Source organism: Phasianus colchicus, chromosome 8, assembly GCF_987193195.1.
Source record: "Phasianus colchicus chromosome 8, bPhaCol1.hap1.1, whole genome shotgun sequence".
Lineage (NCBI taxonomy): Eukaryota > Metazoa > Chordata > Aves > Galliformes > Phasianidae > Phasianus > Phasianus colchicus.
In genome coordinates this window covers 24,445,556-24,470,456 of record NC_143443.1, presented here as the reverse complement: position 1 = coordinate 24,470,456, position 24,901 = coordinate 24,445,556, and the positions used below count along the sequence as shown (strand labels likewise).

Sequence of the window (24,901 nt, the reverse complement as noted above, 5' to 3'; positions counted from 1 at the left end):
TTTTGGGATGAAACTTTTGAATGTCAGCTGTGTTTTGACCTCTTCAAGGTCATAAATAGGTGTAAAGCAGATTACCTGTAGCAATTATTTATGGTAGTTACTCATAATTTGTAATTGTGATTACAGTGAAGTTCCGTGAAGGGCTATAGGAAAACACCATTCTTACTTGGCAGAGCTTGATCTTAACCCTCCAATGCGCAGGACAAGCACTGAGGACCAGATCCATACCTATTGGTGCTGAGGAACATCTCTGCTTTGTCTGAGCTACATCCCCATAGGAACATCTCCCCTTACCAGGCTCTTCTTCCCTCTGCCTGGTCTGTGAGCCATGCTCAGTTTTGGGGTGCCCAGCCCTGGCTTTGCCGGCACTGAGCATGGGATGGCTCTGTATTTATCTGACATTTCCTGCTGCCTCCCTACCCCGTGCGTATGTGTGACCTCAGGCTCCCACAGGACCGCTGTGTTCCTCCTCCCCTGGGATGTCGCTGATCACTTTGGCAGTGACCCATTACAAGATCTGAGCATATTTAAAAAAAAAAAAAAGGCAAAATAAGCTGATGTAACGTTTGCTGCTTGTGAGAAAGCTGTGGGTCTGTTCAGGCAGCAGAAGGCAATAACCCCCAAACCCTGATCTCTAAAGGAGGGAAATGTGATAGTTAAGGCTTTTGAGACCTCTGGACCTTGCTTTTAATATCACACAGTTTACAGATCTTTTCTGTGTTCTTGCAAACCCCTATTCCCTGTTATTTGAAGTGGTGGCTTCCCAGAAGCAATTTGATTTATGCAAATGAGCAAAGAAAATCAATGGTCCCTTCAGCTTGTGCACCTGCGTCCCAGCATGCAGGTTTTGAGCCCATGCATCTCTTGCTTTGCAGAACTCCAGGTTATGATTAGAAGCTCTTTTTGCTCCTGGTACGATCTTCCTATGAAATAGAAGTTGATGCATCTGTATCCTATCCAATTTATCTTTTACTGAGCTTGAAGAGACCTAAGGCTCGAAGAGCCTGCTTTAAATGTGCAGCAAAATCCTGACTTGACTGCTAGTCTGTGGCAGTTTCCTTCTTGCAGAGCCTAGAGATCAGGGTTGGGGACAGTGTCTGCACAATGCAACAGGCCCTGTTCCTGCACCAAATGCATTGGCTGGCCCTGATGCCCCCTTGCACACAGGGCATTTCTTCTGGGATAGGTGTGCAGTGCTGCTTACTGCAGTGCTGACTGCTTGCAGCGAGGACGTGGCTCTCATGGGTTCTGAAGGATAGCACAAAGCGGTACCCTCAGGTTCAAAATGCCTGGATGGCTGCAGCATGTTTTGCTTCTAGCTTCTGGAGGAAAGATGTGTAATTAAACAAAAAGCATCGACTCCATTTATATGTGAAATATGTTCTCCTATCCTTGTCTCATTCCCTTTGAGAGAATTCAGCGCCAGAATTACAGGATCTGAAGTTGCTTTTGGATCGTAGTCAGCTCCCATCTGTCATGATCTGTTTTTAATCGAATGGGTTTTCCATCTGAAAGTAGCTGTTGGACAGAGAACCGGCAGAAATATTTGTGTTGTGAATTAGCCTGGATTGAAGCTACAAACTTTTTTTTTTTTTTGCACAACAAACATATGGAAAAATATTCTTCAGCACCGTGTGGCTGATCTGAAGGTTGACCGCTTTAGCTTCCTTCTCAGGCTCTGACCTTTGGCTGCCTGCTCAGGTAAGGTCTTAAAGGAGAACTGAGATCTTGTGTTACTCATTCTGGTTGCCTCTAATGGAGCAGATCAACTCTGTTGTCACTGTATAACAGTCAGAGAGGAAAGTGAGGCTGCAGGATCTTCATGATTTTCCAGGACATGAGCTTGTGCCTAGTAGGAGAAGGGGAAAAAAAAACCCTCAGTGGTTCTGATTCTTCAGCATCAGTCCAGGAGGTTTCATACATTTTATCTTTAGTGATTGCCCTGCATCTGGACCCTGGGAGATGGGCTGGTGTCCTTGGGGAAATGGAGGATGATGTCTATTTGTTCCCAATTGCTGGGGGCAGAGCCCTTCACTCCTGGCAAGAGGGAGAGCTCCTGCTGCAGCGCAGGGGCTGAGGGAGGAGGGATGCTTTCCTGTTTCCTCTGCCAGATCCTTATCTCACTCCATATGCGAAACATTGAAATTGCTTTAAAGATCCAGGAGCTGGGCTGGCTGGGATTTCCATTACACTGGAGTCGGGCAGTCACCCTCGATGGCTCCATCCTGTGTTTACTCAAGTCTTGTGCTGTGCCTGTCATCAGGGCAGCAGGACCCGCGCTTGGCCTCAAGGACAGTGCGTCTGAGCGCGGCACTTAGATCTTGCTTTTTCTTTTATTTATATGTATTTAAATGTATTGGAGGTGCTAGGGTCAAAAGGAAACATTTGTGCAGAGTATGTATATTTATGTATATGTATGTATCTGTGTGCGCACTTGTGAATAATTTTTTATCATGTCTTCTGATGAGTGTTTCCATAAGTTGGTTGTACTAGGTATGTACTGGGGCAGGACAAGGGAAATCCTGGGCTTATTCTGGACATGCATTGCTTTTTCCTTGAGTATAAGCAAATGATTTCCCCCTTGCTGGCCTGCTTTACATCACCTCTGAATCAGTCTGATAGGTACCAGAGGTGCTGAGCTGACGTGTGTCAGCAGGGTTGGGCTGCTGTAGTGTCTGGGTGCATGACAGTACCTGTGTTAGAGTTGTGATCCCTCAGCCCCTTTGAGTTTCCTTTGAATGTCTTTGTTGAACCAGAGCCTTGGGAAGGGCTGAGATCACATCTCCATAAAGAAGGAAATCTTGATGTCATGGAGTGGGAGACTGGCAGCTCACAATGGGTTCTTGCTTAGGGCTGGAATAGCTCTTCTGGTTGTGAAGTGGAAAACCATCTCCTGAGACCTCTGCTGAAAGCTGCAGCAGGGCAATAGCTTTAATTTGGGCTAGTCCTGCACCCAGGGTTGTATTCCTCACTGTGAACAGGAATGGCCAGAGAGATGCTGAGTTTACTTGTTCTGACAGTTCAGCCTTTGAACATACCCCCTTCTTCAGAACTCATGTCGACTTGTGTTTTCTTTTCCTAGGTCTATATCATCAATGTAACATGGTCAGACCTGACCTCCCAGATCATCTACCGGAGATACAGCAAGTTCTTTGACCTGCAGGTAAGTCTGTCTTTTTCTTACGTAAAATATTATTTCTACTCATGTTTCTGGTCATCTTTCCAGCTGGGGTAGTCATACATTTAAGTAAGGCTTTGTTCCTGTTTGGTCTGTTACATGTCGTGATCTTCAGACTTTTCAGACTCCGTCTTTGCAGGGTACAAGATGAGTGGGTGGTATGCTCACTTGCATTGTAAAGACATTTAAAGCTGACATTTTCATGAATAGTTCTTATTGAGGAAGAAATCTAATTTTAAATGCTTGAGATGCATTTAGAGAGGGAGCTACGTTTTGGGTCCCCAGAAACTACTTACCCTGAATTGCTGAAAACAACAGAGCTTTTGCACACTCCCACAGCAATTCAGTAATGGAGATGATGGTGGTAACCTTCTGTTCCTCCTTCTAACTACCTACTCAGCCAGTCGGTGTCCTGGCTCCTACTGGTCTTTTCTAAATACCCAGTGTGGCTCCCTTGCTTTATCCCGTGCCTGTGTATTTAGGTTTCATCAAAAGTGTTTTGCTGCACAGCTGCTGTGTGAAATCTAAGACCAGAAAACTTGGAAATGTAAATTACAAAGTTTCTTTGTGGGCATCAACTGCTTCATTTCTGGTGCCAAGCTGCTGTCATGCACCTGCAGGAGTAGGGAGAGCAAGAGCTTTCTGGCTGGTGTCCTATTTACCCATAGTCCAGATCCACTGGTACCTTTGTGTAGGTACCAATAGACTCTAATTGTATAATTGCCTGGGGTTATAAAATTTCTGCTTGTGAACAACTGAAAGCAGAAGCTGGGGTTTGAGAGACTCCTTAATGTTGGGGGAAATGCAGATTTTAAGCTGCAGCTTGTGATTGGAGCTGAGCTGTGGTTAGAGTATCAAGTGAATCCTTACAGCTAGTATTAAGGCTGTACAGAACTTGATGGACTGTAGCCTGGGAAATAATGCTGACACAATTTGGTATGATAATCAGTAAAGAAACAGTTTCTCCCTTGAGTGCCTGGACAGAGATACCTTGGGGAGCACTTGTTTCATCACTGTTCTTTGTTGTACTTAGATATCTGAAGTCTCTAGTCATCTAGCATTGTTTTAAGAACAATATTGATTATGTTCTTCTGGCTTTTCTGGTGGAAGACTGAATCATTTTTATAGCCAGTCTTGATATCCGGGTTTGCTGACTGGAAGTTCAAAGAGGGGATGCTCTTAAGCCCCTTTCCACTTGTTACTGGCCTGAAGCACTAGGCCTGTCTTGAATTATGTGTCTTATGTACAACGGGTCTGATGCACTTGATGTACTTCCTAAAGATGATCACAAACACTTGTTGTCAGCACGTGGCTTGTGCCCAGAACTATTTATTTCTCTTTTCTTTTTCTTTTCACCCCAGTTCTGTTTCCATGAGTATGTTCTTCTGGGTCTCCTGGCCTTTCCTGGTAGGTTTGAAAAGTTCCCATCAAGTGTGGAGTTATCAATGGGGTTAGTGTGTTGGACAGGAAATGATGTCTCAATCAGGGAGTGAGACCTGAAAGGTCCCATTGATAAGTGCAAGGGGGCCTAGCGCCAGTGGAAAACTCCTGCTTGCACAACGCTTCCCCCCCCCACGAGAAAATACGACAAGAAAGTAACAAAATTCCCTTCCTTAACCCTTTTCTCTCCTGGAGATGTCTGACAGGGCCACCACTGCATGAGAACTGACAGCCCTCGGCAGCAGCTGCTTCTGCCCTGGAAGGATGAGGCACTGCCAGTTACTGAGACAGGTCTTCACATGGGGGTCCTGTCTGCTCTCTGTAGGCATGCCACTGTTCCTATCTGTGCCTCAGTTTCCCAACTGTAATATGGGGACAAGGCCCTTTGTTCTCATGCTGCCATAATGTGATTTTAAACTCCCAGAGATTATTCTTCTTTTTCCTTTCCTTGCTATTATTTTCTTCCTAAACTCTTCATGCTGCCAGAGCATCTTCTAGGTGAGGCAATGAAAATGGGCTGTGAATCTTGAATTGCAGCTTGTATTCGTGATTCTAATTTGGAAGCCTGCAGTGGAGGCTAGAAAAATAACTGTAAGATCAGGGCATTTTGATAAACACTTGTATTTTGAGGTGTTCTTGGCTTTGCATGCAGTGGTTCTTGCTCAGCGGCAGCTGCTGCTTTAGCACGTGTGTAAGCAGGCACTGAAAGGCTCAGGTAGGAGCTCTGCAGCCCCTCCTGCTCCCTCTGCCTAATGTTTGGTTAATGGCACCCCACATCTGGTAGGCCTGCTTCTACTGGCTCTTGCTTCAAGCAGCTGCAATAGGGATGCCTTCAGAGTATTTACAGGAAAGCCCTTCAGGTGTTGCAAAGCAGCCATATCAGCAGCTGAGGATTCCCCATGTTTGCTGTCTGAAAGGTCTGGCCTATAGTGGTGATCTGTGCTGGGCTGTATCTTGCAAGCTGATTCCCAGTTATGTTAAGATTTGCTGAATGAAGAGTGATATTTGCAATAGAAAGTCCAGATCAGAACTCTTCATCATGGAAATTGAAGACGAGCTTGAAAGAACTGGACCCATTCTCCAAGCCCATGAGGGGCTGAACCTGACTGTTGGTCATAGATTATGCAACTGGTGCTGGGGTTGCCACATGTTTGTTGGTGATGAATTGATCCCCTCACTTTGCTCCAGATAAGGAGGTGACCTGGGATTTCCATGTTCTTGATGGAAGCCTGAACTTCTGACCTAGCACTGTGTGACTGTTTGGACCTCAGTTTTGCAGCTTGGTGCCATGCATGGCAGCATGGCCTTGGCAAATGGTGACATCACTCTTCTCATGATGTGGCCCTTCCAGCAAATGTTCAGCCAATTCACAGGCACCACTCGTATGTAAAACAGTTGGAGCCTGCAGTTTCACTCATCCCAGAGCTGCATTTCAGTGCTTTCTAAGCCTGCATGTGTCTCATTTTTTCTCAGCTGAAGTGGAGGAATAAGGGCTAACTTATAAGGGCTGCAATGCCTGATGTTGGCAGTGACACCAGATAGGACCCATGGGAAAATGTAGGGAGCTGCCTAGGGGCAAAGAGGAAGGAATACAAACAATTTCACTACAGCACACCCTTCACTGAACAGCTGTCTCTGGAACAAATGGCTCACAGCTTTTTGAGAACCTTTGTTTTACTTTTTTAAATGCTTCCTAGCAAATCTTTTTAGGCAGTATGGGCATTTGGAGGTTGCCCTGTCCCAAGGATTCAAATCCCAGAAGTGTTCTGTTGTGCTATTTCAGCAGTGTATACGCTTGAATTAGTTTTCAAGGTAAGTAATAGGGCAGTCAGTGTGGACATTTCATGGGATTCTGAAGCTTGAGTTTGCCCCATGAAGATGTGGGATGTATAGAAAACAGAAGCCAAAGCAATGAGCCAAATGCCAGCTCTGTGCTGCTTCAATGAGGCCTGGAGATATAAATGTGGAGTTAAATTAGATCATGGTGTTGCTACCATTTGATTGTGCAACCCAGTCACATCTACTGTTGAGTGTGGGTCGAATCACAGCAGCTGACTCCATGTGGGTGCCGGTGTTTCAGTAAATAGGATTGAAAGTATTGAATTAACTCTATATAGATGAAAGCAGTATGATAAATTGCTTGTCAAGTCCAATTTTCTGTTGTCCTTTACTCTGGGGAGTTGTTTGCACCTGAGCACCACGTGGGGTCAAAACCACCTCTTAATGTAATATATTAAGTGCTGCTTTCTCTTGCACTCTGCCTGGGTTCTTGGCTCTCACCTGCTGTACAGAACAAAGGATTGTGAGCTGCTCATTGCTGGGAGTGCCACGTGAGCATCTGCCTGTTGAGAAAACTGACCTTTGTGGCAGGCTGGTGGCTCATTCAGGCACATTTCATGGGTGTCAGATTAGGCCTCCCACCATCACTGGCAACAGAATCCTATTCTGAGCTGTAGTTCTGGTAGGCAATGTTCCTATTGTCCCCAAAGGAACTGAGAAAGAACAGTTTTATTGGGATAGCAGGGTAATTCCTGGCATTTCCACTTGGACATCTACAGGTGCAAGGCCTACTTTGTTCTCGCTGGGAAGGAGCGAAATAGCCTTTTGGAGGCTATTAGCAGGATGGGGATTTGCAACTGAGTGTGTGCATCAATAATTACCCAAAGTGTACAAGGTGAAGAAGGGTGAGGATGCAGTCATCTCATCCTTCTACTCACCATGCTGGGATGGGAAGCAGCAGCAGAGTTTGCTGCTGGCAAGCATGCAGAGTGGCTCTTTCCCTGCTCCCTGTCTTACTCTGCCAGCTGCTCAGTGTCACTTTGGGCATTTTGTAGGTACTGTGACCCCAGCTGAATGCTGACCCTCTGCTGAGAAATCCACTGCTCCAGCAAAGTGAGCAGAATAAATTTTGCCATGCTTCAGAGCCTGGTATCTTAGCTCAAATCCCCAGCAGTGAATTTTTTATCCAATGGTTCCAGATGCTTGGTCTCATTCTGTGCTGTTACTTGCTGCCTGGACTGGGCCATGAGCAGAGGAACCAAGCTCTGTGCTCAGGTGATGGTGTCTCCATTGCTCCTGTCAGGATAACTGCATCTCTGTGCACAGAGCTGGGAAGGAGGCTTTTCTTACAATAGCAAAATGCAGCTTTCTCCAGGGCAAAACACAGTAGCTGGCTTTAGTGGCGTGCAGTAATTCCATGCTGTGTTTTTTGGCTGATTGAAAGGCGAACAATGGCCCTACTGGAGCAGGAATGTCAGGTGGGCAGATAGCAGCCTCTCCACACAATGACCCACACAGATGTTTTGGCTGCAAGGAGACATCTGAAATGTCACAATTCTGAAAAGGCAAATAAACAGAGCTCTTTTCAAGTATTTGCTTTGTGCATCAGTTAGCAAAAAAAAATTATCTGCCTGATGCCGACTGCTGATCTAAGCAGGTTTCTTCAAAGTGGTGAAGAAAGAGGAACTCACTAGCAGCCAATTAGAACATTAAAACAAAAAATAAAGAATATCAAGAATTTTATTAGGGAGCGGAAAGAGATGTGAGTTGTTTCCAGGCTGACAATAAAACATCAAGAGCTTCATTTGTTATTGCTACGGCTATCCTGATTGTTTATAGTGCTGTAATGGAGTAACTGAATACTGAAGAGCACATTAAACAAAAGTGGTACTATAAAAAAAAAAAAAAAAGCACTGCATTCTGTAATTCTGCTGCTCTTATTCAGGCTGGAGTTCATCTGACTGCTCTTGCTATTGATCCTTCTTCTGTAATGTGTTCTGTACAAATGTGCCTTTTTCTCTTACCCTAAGCTGTATCAAATATTGTAATGTCCTGTCAGTTTGTGGCTGGAGCTGTGCCTTGTGTCTCACAGGTTACGGTGATTTAAACAGTACTCTGCAGCTTCAGCAAATGGACAGAGCAAAGGGGAAATCATCACAGGGTGCTTGTAGATCAATGTCTGCTGTAACCCTGATGGAAACATTCTTGATGTTAGTTGATTTGGGTTAATTGCCCAATTGGAGACTCACAGTCACTAAATCTGCTGGTCCAATTATGTCTGCTTCGGTAAGATGTGTGGCACTTTTTTTTTTTATGTTCCTGCTTCTATAGAAGTGGTGGATCGGCAAGCTCAAGCATGTACTGAATCTATCAGGGATGAGAAGTATGGGTGAGAATGCAGCGGGGCAAGTGTGTGCCCGAGTTTGCAAAAGGAGCCTGGCTTGGGCTTGCTGCAGTGCGTGAAGGCACTCAGTGCCATGGGAGGGGAAGGAAGGCTGCTCCCTGCATGATGCAGCTTGTTTCTTTCATGTGGGAGGTTTGTGTTAGGAAGATTCCCAGCCCCTGTCAAGCTTTTGGGGGAGCGTTTGTGTTCGTATGAGGGTGTGTATGGAAACAGGCAGAAAAGCTGGAGGAAAAGGTGGGGTCAAATAGGGAAGGGGAGAAGGTGGGGAGAAGCAGTGTGGTAGAAGGCTGGATAGAGCTTTGGTGTGAGTGCATGGTGAAACATGAGGCATAGGGAAATAAAGGGAAGTCCTTGCTCATTGGCATTGTTCCTGCTGGGCTGTACTCACAGCAGGGGATCCAGGTTCTGCAGTGCGGGCCTCCATCTGCTCTGGGCTATGCTGGTGTTAGACAGGACAGCATGGCCTCAGGATTACTACTCTCCTGCTCTTGGTGTGGTGCCCTGGGCTCCTCAGCATCTTGGTCCTGCTGTGGGAGCTGCTGTGGGATCCTCCTTTGGAGCAGGTGTCTGGCAACCGTGAGGTTTAGAGCCAGGGTTTGGCTTCAAGGCCCTTCTTGATGGTCTCGGGTCCATAGGGATGGAGTTACTCCAGCAGTTGGGATGGATTTGGTTTGACAACAGCTTCCTTAAGGATAGGATTGAAACTGAACCTACCCTGGGAAAATTCAGAGGAAATAGGAATGTGGCTCTGTCAACATGTCTGGTCCCAAAGGTCAGCGGCAGCTCCTTGGGGAGAAATGGCACGTCCTTTCTTCCGGGTAAACACGAGCTGTCTGTCTGCTGCTGCTGTCCTGAGTGAGAGGCTGGCAGCAGTGAGGCCTGCAGGTGGTACAGAACACCAGGCTGCCAGGATAAGCCCTAAGCCACTGCTACGAGCACTGGTCATGCATGCCACGAGCTGCGCTGGTGAGACCGGTTCGGCTCCTGGTAGCAGAGACTCCAGCTGCTCCCCTCAGAAAAATGGCCCAGGGGCAAGTTTCCCTTGGAGAAAAAAATAAATAAAATGTAGCTGATGTGGTTGTTGAGCTGAGAGTGATTGTCTTAGCAGGTTTGGAGGCTGTTTAAATACCATTTTTTCTTCTAGGGCTCAGCCAATGCCTTAGGATACCAGCTGGCTTGGGGCAGTATCTTTGTCTTCAGTGAATGAGTGGAATTGTTTATACTTCTTATTTCCATCATTATTTAAATGTTTGCCTGGCAAAACAATCTGCTCAGCTTCCAGTATTTGTTTCTGAAGAGACGTTGCACGTCAGACAAAGATGAGGGCCATGATGGGGAAATGGCAAAGTGCCTGCTGAGCTACAATTGAGACCATGCTCAAAACACCCACAACAGATAACCTGCAGTGCAAGAGACTGGGCTGTAGGAACCCTCCCCTTTGAACTTCTGTACCTGAGTGCTGTTAAGATGTAAACCTGATACTTTAATGCTGCCCATACTCCATGGAATCTTCTGCATGGTGACTGCTAGGCAATATTTGGTGCTCAGCCCCAATTTACTGTACTTGCCAGCTTGCCCTGTGTCAGGCAGGGACATGGGGTGAGTTTAGGAAGTAGTGTGGGAGCTTAGCTCCAAGTGTGATGGCAGCAAGCCAAGAGCAGAGGTAGTACACACTACTTTGCTTTGGTCCTTGGAGAAGTCTGTAGAGACGTGGAATAGATTTTGCTGTCAAAAGGTTAAGGTTTTTTATTTTCTCTGGGGGATGTGCCCCAGCAAGAGAGGTGAGTCCCTGCATTACCATCTCTGTTGTCTTCTGTGCACAAAAGAGATCAATAAACCAGGAGCGTTCGTATGACTGCTGCGTCCTATGGAGAAGGTCTTGGAGCTGCTGTGGGGGGTTGTCCTGAGCTCTGAGGGTTGTGGTGTAAGTGCATGTCCGTGATGGATGTTGTTTGGTGTCACTGTATCACGTGGGAGGAGTTCCATACGGTGCTGATAGTCTCCTAGATGTTTACATGTGCTTATTTCCCTGGTGTTTTCATCCTATTTGTAGAACCATCAGTATTGAAACATTTCACTATACCATCAGAAAGTTTTTACCTTTTCCAACCCAAATTAAATACTAATTTGCTTCTAAAGTCTTGCAGGAGCGTGACATCAAGTGGCATGCTGCTCTGAAGAGATTTTTTTTTTCCCTCCATTTCTGTCATCTTCTTGCAAGCTGTGCTCTGCCAACCTGAGTCTCTCTAGAGGGGCTGCATAATTAGTGAGTGCTCTGATTGCTGAAGGTGATGTGTTACATCTGCTGATTCCCTGCCTTTTGCAGCCTCTGAGTAGAGGTTCAACACTGGCAGATCTTTGTTAGCATTCAACTTGTAGTTCTTCTTTAGTCAAGTTCCCAACTTGAACCTCCCCAGCGCAGCTTGAGGCCATTACCTCTTCTTGTTGACTTCTTTACTGCATCCTTTAAAATATGCAGTGTGTTACTAGTGTTCCTCCTCTTAGGGGACATCTTCCAGTTGGCCCACATGCTGTGTGTCTGGCACTGCAGTTAGACACTTCATAAAGTCCGCTGGTATTTTAAGGCAAAGTATGAAACTGCAATGAGTTGAGCACTTGTGTGATGGGAGTGCATGTATGTGTGGATGTACACCAACATATTGCTGATTCCTATTGGCGTCACTCAGAATTACTCAACTGTGTGCTGTTGGCCAGCAGGTAAATGTTACTTGTCAGAGAAAAGCCTGAGCTCCTGGAGCCGACAGCACAGTGGGTTTCAGTCTGCTGCTTCTCTGATGCGCTGAGCAGAGTGCTGCACGTGGCTGGTGTGTGATATGAAGTGGGAGGCAGGTTGGAAACTTCTTCTTAACACTACTAATGTCAAAGATGAGCAAACTGACAGAGCTCAGAAGTGATGTACTCTCACTGCTTTTTAAGAGCCAGGTGAGATGTGGTTTGTAAAAGGTGTATTGCCTGTGTGCGTATGAGAGAAACATTTACTGAAGGCTTTTGGCCCAAAGCAGTGCAAGCACCGGGGAAAGATGTGGGAAAATGCAGCTGAGATGATGCCAGCTTCTGCTTCAGCATCCCTCTCCACTGCGGATTTGATGGCTGTGAAGTGGTGCCACGTTACCAGATGCTCACATATTCATGGGATAGTATTTTTAGAACAGGGCAAACATTGAAGAAATCTCTGTGAATATTATTTGCAAGCTATAGACAAATTGTTTTACTTGCTTTCTAGGTCACTTTGCTGTGGTGCTTTTTTTTTTTTTTAATAATCTAGAACAACTTTAATGTGAGCAGATTTGTCCAAACTAAAAACCTCAAGGGAGCACTGCAGAACTGTAATGGATAGCAGATTTCCTAGTGTATGACTTCTCACTGTCTGGAATGGGAACCTGGTTGATAAGGGATTAAAATTGCCCTGCTGGGGAGCAGAAGGGGTAGCTGGCACACTAGCATCAGGTGCCTGTTCAGCATCCATCTGAGCTGCAAGCTTGTTCCCTGTAAACATCCTTCAAGGAATACCTTAAGAATATCAAACTCTATTTGTGGACCTCCAGGAAGCAGAGAAAGCAGTGAAATCAGTCAAAAGGATCACTTGCTGTAAATTATTCCCTTGTTTTTTGAGGTTTGGTTTGTGCAAGTTGTACTCAGCATCTGTGCCCCATTGCTGACACCTATGTCTGTTAGGATGGTGAGGGTATACATCTAGAGGGATATACATTTTCTGGATATACATCTAGAGGGAGGAAATGCAACAAGTTCTCGTAAATGAATCGAGTTGATTTACAACAGCTGAGGAGAATTTAGACCTGTTTTCCTTATTGTTGGTTGCTTTTTGTGCTAAAAATGTAAACGTATCAGGAAGATGAGTTTTGGCTGCTAATGGAAGTGTCAAAACTTGCCTGAAATTACCAAAAATTTGGAACAACACTGTCAGAATTTTGATATTGGTCCTATGGCTGCTGGCTTTGTTCTTGGCCACATTTTCTACATGGAATTATGTGGAACTGTGGTAGAATGGGGCTGGATGCCACTCTTCAGTACAGTGTCGAGGCTTTGAGCATGTTCCCATGATATCCCACCTCTGTCACTCTGCCGCTGGAAGCTCTTGCCACAGCCTGTTGGGTATCCCCAGCAGGATTCAAGCTCAGCCCTGGGAGGAGCCCGCTTGTTTGTTAACCTTGTTCCAGGTTTTGTTTGCTGGAACAATAAAATACAGGCAAGCAGTTGGGCTGCAGGACCAGCTACAGCCCCAAGGTTTCTCTCCCTCCAAGTGCTGCTTTATTAGCGTATTTCCTTTTTTACCAGAGATCAAGATTAGCCTTTTTCTGCAATTTCTGTGGGAAAACTGAACTCCTTGTTGGGATTTTTTTTCTTTGGCTTTTTTTTCCCCAAAGCACTCCAAGCCCAAAGAGTTTGGGCAATGACAGTCCTCCCCCTCCTTGCTGCTTTGCCACTCATAATCGTTCTCAGCTTTCCATTATTTATACTGCCGGAAAATCGCATGGAGTTCACACCCCCAGCCCTGCTACACAATTCCACTTTTGTGTGCAGAACACAATCCTTCACTTTCATTAAGTGTGCGCAGACCGAGATGAGAAGTGCCTGTTGTGTTAGCATCCCTTGGCTCACGATGAGAGGAGCCGGTTGTTTCCATAAATGTCCTAAATAGCCCTGCAAGGGTTACGGGGAGTTTATTTACATTAATGCATTTAAGTGCAAATAGAAAATCACCCAGCCAAAATGGAAAGGTTATGCAGGGCTCTGCCAGGGCTCTTGTCCCTGCCACCTCGCCCCTGCCTGCTTTCTGCTCCCAGAGCTCTGATGTGGGAAGGCTGTGTCTAGAAGGGGCTGTAGCTCTTGATGTTTACAGGGCAAACAAAACCATCTCAGCGGCGTTTCTTCCACCATGTGCTGAATGCAGCACTGCCTGCCATAGGAGAGACTCCTGCTTAGGTACACCCCAGCCTGGTTTTTTGAGAACTGGTGGCTGTGTGCTTCTTCCCATAGTACCTAAGAACTGATCTTTTCTGCAGAAGTGCTGAATGGAGTGCTAAGTTTGTTTCCCCCCTTATTGCCTTCCTGCCTGCGTACAGCCATGGCACGTTTCTCCTTTTCTGGAGCCAGAGTGGTTTTGTTTCTCATGCAAATGCAAGTATCCCACTGCAGAACTGTCTTTTGCAATTTCCCCTTTCCCTCCTTCAGGGGAAGCATCGATGAGTCTTCAGTGGAGCAAAACACACAGAGGAGCAATACCACTGAGCAGATGAGTCTTGCAGAAAGCAAAAATACCCATAGTCTGCAAAACCACAGCTTTTTGCACACTTGTTCCTGGGTGCTCTGTTTGAAGAAAACCCTGCAAGCCAGGAGGCTTTGCTTCTGCCTTTTGCTTTTGACTTAAAAAGAGAGACCTGTTTGATAGAATCTGTGTAGGGAAGGCAAGGCTTGATCTCTTGTAGCATTTCAGATCCTTTGGCAGCGTCTGGGTGGAAACCTGCTCCCTCCCCTCCCACAGTTGGGCAGTGAGTGCCTCCAACCTCACTTTTCTGATGCTACCCCATTCAGCTGCTGGGTTACCATTTGCTCTTCCCTGCCTATTTATGTAGGTTGCTGAAAAATTCATGATTGGCAGAAACTGTGAACAAACTCACCTAGGTCTGAGCAGAGGCCCAGGAAAGCACCAGGGTATTTTGGTACAGTTTCTGTAGATCTGCAATGCAAACACGTCTCTGTATGAGAGCTCTGGTGAAGCATCAGTGACTGTGCAGGGATGTGTGATTCAGCAGGTGCACGCAGGGGCAGGTACTAATGGATTTAGCAGCATCTGTGCACACTGAGTTGACAAAAGAGCCCTGAATGTGGGTCTTGGTGTATTCGATTTTCTTAAGGGTGTGTAAGAAAACCAGTATGACTTGCTGAGCTGCTACCTTCAGCCAGGTGTTCTGAGGGAAATGACCACATAAACATGCGAGAGGGAGGGGAAAATGCCAAAAAAGAAGGAATTAGGAAGCAAAACAGAAAAGGACTAACTTAAATGATAACAGGAAGAAAAATCTTTTGGAGGACTAATGTAAGTGTAATGATTGAAGAATAACCATACACTAGGAAATTCTTGTGGGAAGCGTGTTATTCACCTGGAACAAATAATTTCACAGGCTTTTCATTTTTTTCTGATTAATTTCTGGCTTTAGACAGCCTAGCTACTGGCATGTTTTGGCCTCTGTGTGGTCTGTGAAGCTTGAAATCCAAACACAGGCTTGTCTTCATCACAGCTGTGCTGCTGTCTCAGCAAGACTGGTACTTGTGTCATCCCGGTAAAAGCTTTTTGGAGGAAAATATGTTGTGGGATGTCACATGGTGAGTACTTCCATCCCTGTAACAAATCCAGGTCACCATGCAGGTTTTGGTGTGTTGGTGTCTGTTCTTGCAGCTTTGGGAAAACATTAGAGTTGTATGTGATGCTCATGTTGTCATGCTGAGAGTTAGAAGATGCTGGTCTCTGACATGTCTCATTTGCAAATAAGGATAGGATTTGGTATTTTGTGTTTCAGGAGATTCAGTTACCACTGGGATCTGGAAATAAGGAAGACAGAGCAGTACAGGGTGGTGTTTCACATCATAGTCCCTGGCTGTCCTTGTGCAAAGGGAAAAGTTTGCAGTAAGTTTCCAATTTAAAGAGAAACCCTTCAAAATTTGGCTTTGTCTTGAGTATGGGACAGCACTGGATTATGAGGCTGAGCATGGGATGCTGTAGGCTGCAGGAGTATCGTTGCTGTATAGCATTAGGTTATGCCTATTACTATTAGGAAACCTTGTGCTAAATCCTGTTCCACTTCGAGGTCAGAAGGGATTCATTGCCTTGGTATGGGAGTGTTTTTGTGTCATTAGGAGCTGAGAGTCTTCGGTGTGGCACAGGGAGTGGGGAGCTGCTGGTATGGTATAGCAGGGAGGTTATCTTCCCATAAATGGGGGCTATAAGCAGCCGTCCTGGAGAAAGTTTATTCATTCATGTTTATAAAGCACTTTGAAGTCTTTGGCTTTTTAACAGAGCTAAACATTAGTTGTATTACAGTAGCTAAGCCAGACCTTAATGACCACATTCCCTCTCCTCCCCCCAAAACCCACCCAGCCATTTCTAACAGGATTTGGTGAAGAAGTGAAAAGTCAGCAGAGTGACCAAAGAAAAGCGAACTGCTCAGCAGAAATATAAATAGTGTTTTTCTTTCTTGGAATTGCGTCCTGGTCAGACAGCCTTTCACTGCTAGAAGTGAAATTTGTAGAAGGGATGAGAAGCTGATTTCCAGACTTGTACCTTGTTATCCCAGTGGGTCACTGGTGTAGGATGTTGGTCTTGAAGGCCCTGTATGGGTACCTCACTTAGCTTGGTCCTAGGTTGCCTCAGTAGGGCACTGATCTCCTCGTGCTGCTGACCAGCAGGAATGGATGTTTCCTCCTCCTGCATGTGTTGGCCAGAGCTTCTTTCCTGCCTTCAGTGTGGGTAAGGGCTGCTGCCCTGGGGATAAATACAGGGACTGATCCTGAGGGCTTGCAGGTGGGATTGGAGCAGTCTTGTGCAAGGAGTCAGACTGCATGGGGGAAATAGCACAAAGTTGCTACCCGTGTTGGGGTCAAACTCTGCAGATACATGGAGAACGGGCAATAAAATGGCAGTGCCTTGATGTCATACAGACATGTGATATTGCATATTGCCTTAAGATTTTATAAGGGTAAGCAGTGATAGACTAAGGAAGAATGGTTTTAAGCTCAAGAAGGGAAAGTTTAGATTGGATGTCAGGGGGAAGCTCTTTATAGAGAGAGTGGTGAGGTGCTGGAATAGGCTACTCAGAGAGGCTGTGGATGTTCCATCTCTGGAGGTGTTCAAGACCAGATCTGGAGGTTGGTGACCCTGCCTGTGGCAGGGGGATTGGATCTTGATGATCCTTGGTGTCCCTTCTAACCCAAGCCATTCTATGAAGATCCAAAAGCGTATTGGAAGTTTCAGTCATATATGTAGGGACTGAGTATTGTGTGTTCCATACAGGCTGGAGCAGTTCTATTAATCAAGGGGTTAATTGAAGGAACAGTGAGCTGGGAATCACAGTGTGAGGACACATCCCAAAGCTTGAGAAGTACTCACTCACCCTAGGTCTAAAGTGTATGAGAAAAGAAGCTGGGGTTTGGCCAACCCCATAGCAGAGCATACCGTGTTGCAGCAGGATTGTGGGGAAAGGTGGCTTGCAAAGCAGAGAGGAATGAACATCCTCCCCAGAATGCTGCTATTTCTAGCAGCCTATCCTTCGAAAGCACACTGATAGCTGAGCTTGCAGCCAAAGCTCGACCCATCCCTTGCCATCATCTCATCTTTCCTCTCCCAGCTCAGTCAATCCCTGGAAGGGTGCTGCTCTCTGAGAAGACATTCCTGGGGGGTTTCATTACAGCACTCACTGTCACTGTGCTGAGCTTGTGGTTCAGGCACCTGCTGGTTCATTTAATTAGCAACAAATGGGAGGCGTGGGATGGGGGAAAGGAGAGCAGCACCCTGGTGAAGTATTTGCTGGGCTGTGATGTATTTTATTTTGGGCTCGGAAGGCAGGCTGTGAGGAACATTTTCCAAAGGGCTCTATAAACTACCTCTGCTCATGGGGTGATTATTTGAGGAGAGAGATGGGTGTGGGTTTAAATAGGTGCTGCTAGTTTTTGCAAACAGCCACATTATTTTTGATTCATACTTCAGGCTCCTCCTCCACCCATGTCTTAATATTAGGAGCTGTGAATTTTCCACATCATAACAAAGTCCCTCCATAGTCCTTTAAGTAAGTTTTTAAAAATTGATTTCAGATCCGTCAAGCTCTCAAGTAAGTTGGTCTTTAGGGTGGAAAACTCTTTCCTTCCCTTGTGGTGACCTGTATTTATTTGTATTTCAGGAGCACAAACTAGCTTCGAGCAGACATGGGTCTATTTGGTGTCTGGGCTGGAAAATGCATGAAAAGCTTCAAGCCCTGATTGATACAAATTGAAATAAATAATCCCTTTGTACAGCATCATTAAGTGAGCTCAAATGCTCTCTGAGATAAAGGCATTGTATGGCTCACTGTTTTATTGAAGAAGGGAAGGGAGATGGGGATAACTGGAGTGGGACTTCAGGTCTACAGCAGCCAGAGCATCGTACAGGAAGGGCTGTGTGCTCGCTTTCCTTGTGCTGCAACCCACATGCAGTGCAGCTGGTTTTCTCTGTGGGGATGCAATTTTAGCAACCGTCTCTAGCACTTCTACACCTGGTGCAAACTATAATTCGTCATGTAATTACATGTTAGGTGTGTTGCCCTTCAGTCTTATTTTCTTAGAAAGATTAAAGCAGTACAAGGGAAAACAGTGGTGTTCTCTTTTTTGGTTGTGTTGTTGTTGTTGTTGTTGTTTTTTTTACTTCTGTCCTGACTAAAGCAGGAAAAGCTGGGTTTTAGAGATTTGGGTTTTGTATTGCCCCTTCTATAAGAGCTTTCATCTCTTTTGGATTTTAAGAGGATAAATTCAATCACGACCAACAGGCGCTCAGTTGCAGCAGTGGTTGTGGCCACGGTGAAAGCTCAGACTGATCATTTTGTTCTCATGTGAAGTCTTAAATTCAGTCCTGGCACTGGTCCAAGAACTCAATTCTCATCTTGTGAGACTGTCATTTTGGACATCAGAAATACTGTAACAGCCGTTTTCTTGCTCTGTGTCCATTTTGCAGGCCTGCAACATTCTTCAAGAATAAGCCACTTTATATTTATTTATTGCCTACACGATATCCTGTGTGCTCACTGCTGTCGATGAAACAATAACAGTTCCTGGAGACTGCCCAGTTCAAAAGGCCATCGGAAGAGAGACTGCCCTTGAAAGGGAATTTGGTTATATGTGAAGAACTGCTCACATCAGGGCAAAATGAACTGCCTTGGCAGTGGGAAAGTGGTAATTCTGCAATCTCTAAATCCTTAATTATTGTGCTGAAGTCAAGAAATGCATCTCAGCTCTTCCTGCTGCTTTTCTGAGGAATTTCCATCTTTTTTTTTTTTTTCCCTACCTCTTTGCAGGCATGTAAAGCATCTGTATGTGTCCTGGATAACCCTATAGCCCCTCATCAATATATTTTCCTCCTATTAGTTTTACCTCCTTTCTCCATATTCTGATCTGATGTTAGGTTTTTGCTGTGTGGTTCAAATGTGGAAGCAAGACCTCGAGGGACACATTCAGACTCAGGATAAGTCTGGAGTTCTTTTTTCCGCCTTCTTTGACATCTGAGAGATGCTTTTAAGTAGATGAGATGCTATTACAGTGACAGCCTGTTTGCCACTGAAAGCCTTGATGCTTGAATCGTATTCTTCAGCTCAGATTTAACAGGAAGGCAAGAGAAGCAGTATCCTGGCAGTTTGCCTTGTTGCATGCCTCAATATGGCTAGTAAGGGAAATTTGTTTTCCTTTTGAAGCCTCTGTTGTATTTTCACTGATTAATTCTGTTCAGTCCCACATCCAGTCGAGGAGATCACCTGCTCAGGCTGCTGTTGCTGCCTGTAATGGAGAATAACCTCTTTGCTTGCCCCTTCACCTGCTAGTGCTTGCTTTCGAAATATGAGCATCTTCCTCTGAGCTCAAATCCTTCTCCACGTTGATACTAATCTGCAAGGTTCAAAGCAGGGGTGAGATTTCAAAGCCTCCTTAACCGTGTTAGATCTGCTGTGGAAGATTCAGTCTGTGTTGAAAGCCCATGTGTGGAACCACACAGAATCACATCTCCACACCTGTTGGAGGGGGAAATTTTCTTCTAAGCTTGGTTTTTGTTTTTCTTGAGCTGTTCTTAGGTTTCTTCTCTATTTGTGGCCAGCACGAGGTTCTTATGCATCTGACCTCATGGAGAAACAAGCATCAGCCCCAGATGAAGGGCTGGGAACAATCGTCTGCACCTGGTTTAACAAAATAGGTTATTTGTGCCTATATGTATGTGCCTGCTATGTAATTTATTTGTTCAGTTACTCAAGCCAAAGTTTCCCCCCCAAAGGAAGACCTAATTAAGCAAGATAACTTTGCAGCTGGGTTGCTGGCAAAGAGCAACTGAGCGTGTTTGCATGCAGTGCTGGCCACAGGTGTGCAGCTCCTGCCCTTCCATACTCTTTTCTCTCCCTGTCTGCTAATGGAGGTCAGCAGGGGCTGTGAATTGCTGAGGCTGATGTATTGCTTTATGCTGGATAAGTGGACAATCTCTGCTCTGCGGTAGTGTGCCTTGTCCTCAGTAGGATCCATGCATGGAACTTAATTTCCTAATTTGCTTGCATTCTGTTAGATAGCAGTTGGTGTTGATCTTCCCACCTCCCCCTCACTTCACTTCTTTTTTGGGATTTTTTTTTTAATTGAAGTTTTAGGGTTAAGTTCTGCAGATGGCTGAAGATACAATTCCTTAGACAAGCTGCATCCTGATCCCCTATAGCTCTGATGCTAGGGTGCTAAAGTCTGATCTAAAATACACTGAAGATAACAAGGAACTTCATTGTGGAAGTTTTTCTAAGCCTCAAATCAGGCTGCTGAAATTCAGATACATCACCTTACAGAGCCTCTTGGGGCCAGGGGAGCTCCCCCAGACCAGCAGCTGGTTCTGGATACCACCCTGCCATTGCTTGCTTTGACAAAGTGTCATTGGGCAGTTTTGGTGGTAGGTCTGTGAAATGTTAACTCCCTGCCCCAGCTCAGGGGCAGTTGGAGAGCTGTGTGATACCTGCAGTCTAGTGGCTAGACATGGGCCTTCCAGCACATCTGTGGGGATATTTCTACAGTCTAGATGTTCTTCCCATGTCTTTTTATTGTGACTTTGTGTAGCAGGGATGAAGACAGAAAAGTGATATGAAAGCCCCTGGGGAGGATAAGAAATAGCCCTAGATGCTCGCACAGTGCCCAGCAAGGTCGATGTAAGGTGACTGTAATGCTTGTCTGTCCTGCCTGTCTGTCCCATCCAGCTTCCAAGCTGGTCACAAAGCATAGACAAGCAGAGAGACTTGCTTCCTCACTTGTCCTGCCTTGATGGCATCAGCCTGGCCACCAAAGCAGCCTGTAGGTCTTTTCCTTCTCTTAAAAGTCTCTCATAAAATTTTGGGAATGGACAGTTGGGTGGAGTGAATTGTGGTTACCCATTCTCTGCAGCTTGTTCTCCCCAGTACCCTTCTGTCACCCAAGCACATTTGTATCACCTAATGAATGTGCATTCTTCACCTACCCTGCAGAAGACTGCATGCATGGCCAGACAATCTGAAGAAAACTCGAGTTTGGCAGTCAGGGATGGCAGGCATATCACATAGGCACAGCAGTTCTGGTGTTAATGGCAGACAGCAGCATGGCCATCTCCCAGCCCTCAGCTCTCCTGCCACCACCCAAGGAACCAGACTAAAAGCCTCCTGCTGCGAGGACAGGCTGGATGGAGCCCCTCTCCTCCTGCATGCAGTCACTGGCCTCTACGTGCTCTTTGTCCCTCACAACTTGCAGCGGTTCTGTCATCTGTAAGTTTGGAGAAGTCACAGCCCCAACATCATTTCCCAACAATGTGCCCGCGCCACTTAAAAGCTACTGAGATTTTAAAAAGATCCCAAAACAACAACAATAAAAAAAACATTGTCAAAGACCTCCATTGATGCTTTTAATACTCTGCCAAATATTGCATGTGATTAGTTGGTTTAATACACAGAATACCATCTGGTGTACAAGCAGCACATCAGGGCTGAGTGATTGTTATCCGAGTGAAAGATGCTGGAGTAACAGAAGAGCGCGCATGGTGTAACGCAGGGGCCTGTAAAGTCTGTGCCCACCCTGCTCCCAGCAACCTGGTGGTGGTAGGCCAGCCTAACTTCTTTTTCAGGGTTTGCTTTCATTCTCAATTAAATTCTCAATTAAACTAACCCAGTTCCTAAAGCAGGTCTGTACTTACAAAAATAAGGTTTTGGTCTTGGCTTTCCTTCTTTGGAAGCTAGGATGGGTTTGTTCTGTAGAATGGGGTGTCTCTCCCTCCATATAGCCTTGTGACACAATCTGGTCTGTTTTCAAGGTCCTTTGGGGTGTCCCAGTGGCTGTGTGGGTCCCCTGGGCTCCTCTGTCTGGGCACAGGCTGTAAGGGTTCAGGCATCACCCAAATCCCTCTATTTTAAAAACAGACCAATACCTGCATGGAGCCTTGTGGGTAGTGACAGAAGGAAAGCTCGTGTGGGTTTGGGTGCCCAGCCAAGGCACCCATCCCATGTATGTGTGCTGGGGACAGGAGGTGCATTTAAAAGCAGCTTTGTGAGATGTTGGCTGTGGACTTCACCAGAAGAGGTAGATGTGTGGCTAAAAGCACATCTGTGAGATGCCAGTGTGATAGATACTGGTAAGAATAACAGATTTTTTGCAAACCTAGGTTTGATCTTATGTTCCAGATCATAAATCTTCCCTCTACTGCAAGCCCAAGGGAGTGACCCCGGCTTGGAATCTGTCCTTCCTGGGTAGCAGGCAGCTTGGCAAGGGCGCGCAGTGGGGCTGGGAACGTAAAGCCTTGCAGCTGGGTCTGAGTTGTTTGAAACGCCTGTCCTACTGGCTGCTTGCTTACCTCCCCGAGGCCCAGAGCAGGATATCTGTTACATGCACAGCTTGGGTGATGGGATTCGTTGTCTGTACTCCTTTCTAAATTACCCCAAAGGCAGGAGACACATGTGCTTGGAACCAAATCCGCAGGCAAAACATCTCGAGGTTTGGAGGTAGGGAGAAAGAAGACAAAGGAGTCTCCTCGTAGTGTGTAGTTAAAACCTGCTGCTGTGTTTTGTTTGGCACTGTTTCTTTGCTGTACTGAGCTGTGCAGTCGGTCTCCCCAGAGCTATGAGCAGCATCCTACAGAGATGACTAGATACCATTTCAGATGGAGCTTCTAAAGTGAAATGTGCCATTGTGTTCAGAGCTATTGTTTCTGTTTTCAATATTAAAGTTACTTGTGGTTTCCAAGGGACAATATATCAAGCAGAGCTAACAGGCTGTAGAGAAGATGTAGATTATGAAAACAGAGGGATTAAATTTCATACATTTGGAGCTAAAGTCTCATCACTCTCATAGTAGTGTAAGCAGGGGAATAGTCTTAGGACTCATGAAATTCTACAAAATGAACCAAGGTGTTTTAAGCAGGTTTAATCAAAATGGTGGTCACTGCTGCATGAGCAGCTGCAATTTCACTGAGGATGGATTCTGTGTTGCACAATCAGCTGCAATCCAGTATATAAATGGGGTTTGAAAGGCTTTGAGCTGGTTTCAACAAAATCGATTTGTGTAAGTGGGTCTGTCTGGATGAGCAGTTCTATCTTAAAACACAGGTGACATCAGCTCTTACATCTTAATGAGAGAGCAGTAAGGGCAGCACAGGGCACTGCTGTCTGCTGCAGATGTGATTCTCCAGCCCTGTGGTGAAACCAGTGTGAACTCAGCAGTGGAATGGGAATGCTGCATCCCATCTGTTTGGTGCTCTGCTCTGGATGTTGCCACCTGTGCTGCAAATCTGCATCACTCTTGAACAGGAGGTCAGGAAGATGCCCTACAGCTATGGTCAGCTCCTCTGTCCACTTTAGATTTTTCCTGTGACCTTTAGTGAGTCTTTTAGAACACGTCCAGATGGTGCAGCCTGATTACATGGGCTATCTCTGGATGTGCCAGCACCTGAAAAAAGGTGAAATGTTTGCACCCTCTCCTAAAGCTAGGAGCTTTCCTCAGAAGCTCAGCTAACTGTCCTGCAGGGGCATAGCATCAGCATGTCTCTGACATCTCCATGTGACCTTGCTGTGCCATATAACTATAGCATTCATCTCTTCTTTTCTCCCTACAAAACAGGCATTATGGTATGGCCTTACTTCCAAAGGATGTCACTGGGGCAAATGCACTGTGGATTGCAGAGTAACCAGGGGACATAGAACCACCATGGATGATGGAAAAGTATGAAGTAGCCTTTGTCTAAGCATCTTCCAGTGCAGTTAAGTCAGATGAGGCCAGACTAATTTAGCACTGGGGAAACAAAATGCTTCTGGCAAGACGCATCAATAGCTGCTCTGTGAAGGGACACTGGGGGCTTTCTGAAAAGTTCTTTAGAGATGCACCAAGAGCCTCTGTCATCCCAAACCAGCACCTCCGAATGTTTTGCCAGTCTGTGTTAGCCACAAATGCTGGGCTAGTTTCGTGGAGCCCTTAGAGAAGGCTTTCTTTAAGAAAAATACCAAATCTCTCAGCTGGGAAACAGCGTTCCCCCTTTTGATGGATTATGTTGGGGAAACGCCCCCACTCCCTGCGTCCTCCCCTTCTCCTCCCCGGCTGTTTTAGTTGGATACTGAAGGGCTTGTAAGATTTCCAAGATTTCTGGTGGAAATTTTCAGACCTGAGAGACGCATTTTCCCTTTGGGGATTACACCATGCTTTAAATGTCTGTTCTCTTTATTTTATATGCGTTTTCCTGCTTTTGTTTGACTTTCTCACGGATTGCACTATATTTAATTCAGAACATGTCCTATAATGCTTAATTGTCAGGCATGTCAGCCGGTTATTCGCATGGCTTTTGCTTTAACTTCTTCCCTTTTTGCTTTCAAAATAAAAGGGGAGCCAGTTGCTGCTGCTTCTCAGGGACTGAATTAATGCGCTTCTCTCGCACGCCGTGGCATCATGTAACACCAGGAGAGAGACAGCGTCACTGGCTGCCTGATGCAATTATTCCAGCTGCATTATGGCTGGTTACTGCTTTTAGAAGAGATGGAGTTTCACCTCCTTCTGCTGCATAAGGTATCAGTTGCACAAAAGTGGCCAGCAGATGGGCTGCACTGTTTCATGTATTGTTCCTGTGAGAAGGTCAAGCAGAAGAGGGTGAAGAAAAAGTTCTGTGTGACCCACAACCAGGGGAAATCCTCCAGGAGCTGTGCCCTAGAGAAAACCCGTCCCCAAGGTAGTGGTTTTATTCTCCATCATGCAGGTGCTTCTGTTGTTGATCTCAGCAGATACATCCTGAGCTGGGTAAATCTGGTCTTTCTACTTATGTCATGGATGCTCCACTGATGAACCACAGCAGAAAAGCTGTCTCA

At 45.8% G+C, this 24,901-nt stretch overlaps 1 protein-coding gene across 3 annotated transcripts in view; it reads left to right on the top strand.

The window, feature by feature from the left end:
- Nucleotides 1-24,901, top strand: part of SH3PXD2A (SH3 and PX domains 2A) — a 229,417-nt gene that overhangs the window by 35,945 nt on the left and 168,571 nt on the right. For all 3 annotated transcript variants that reach the window (XM_090145459.1, XM_090145460.1, XM_090145458.1), the window contains exon 2: nt 3,083-3,163. In XM_090145459.1, the coding sequence (XP_090001585.1) occupies nt 3,083-3,163 (81 nt within the window). The remainder of the gene's footprint in view (nt 1-3,082; nt 3,164-24,901) is intronic.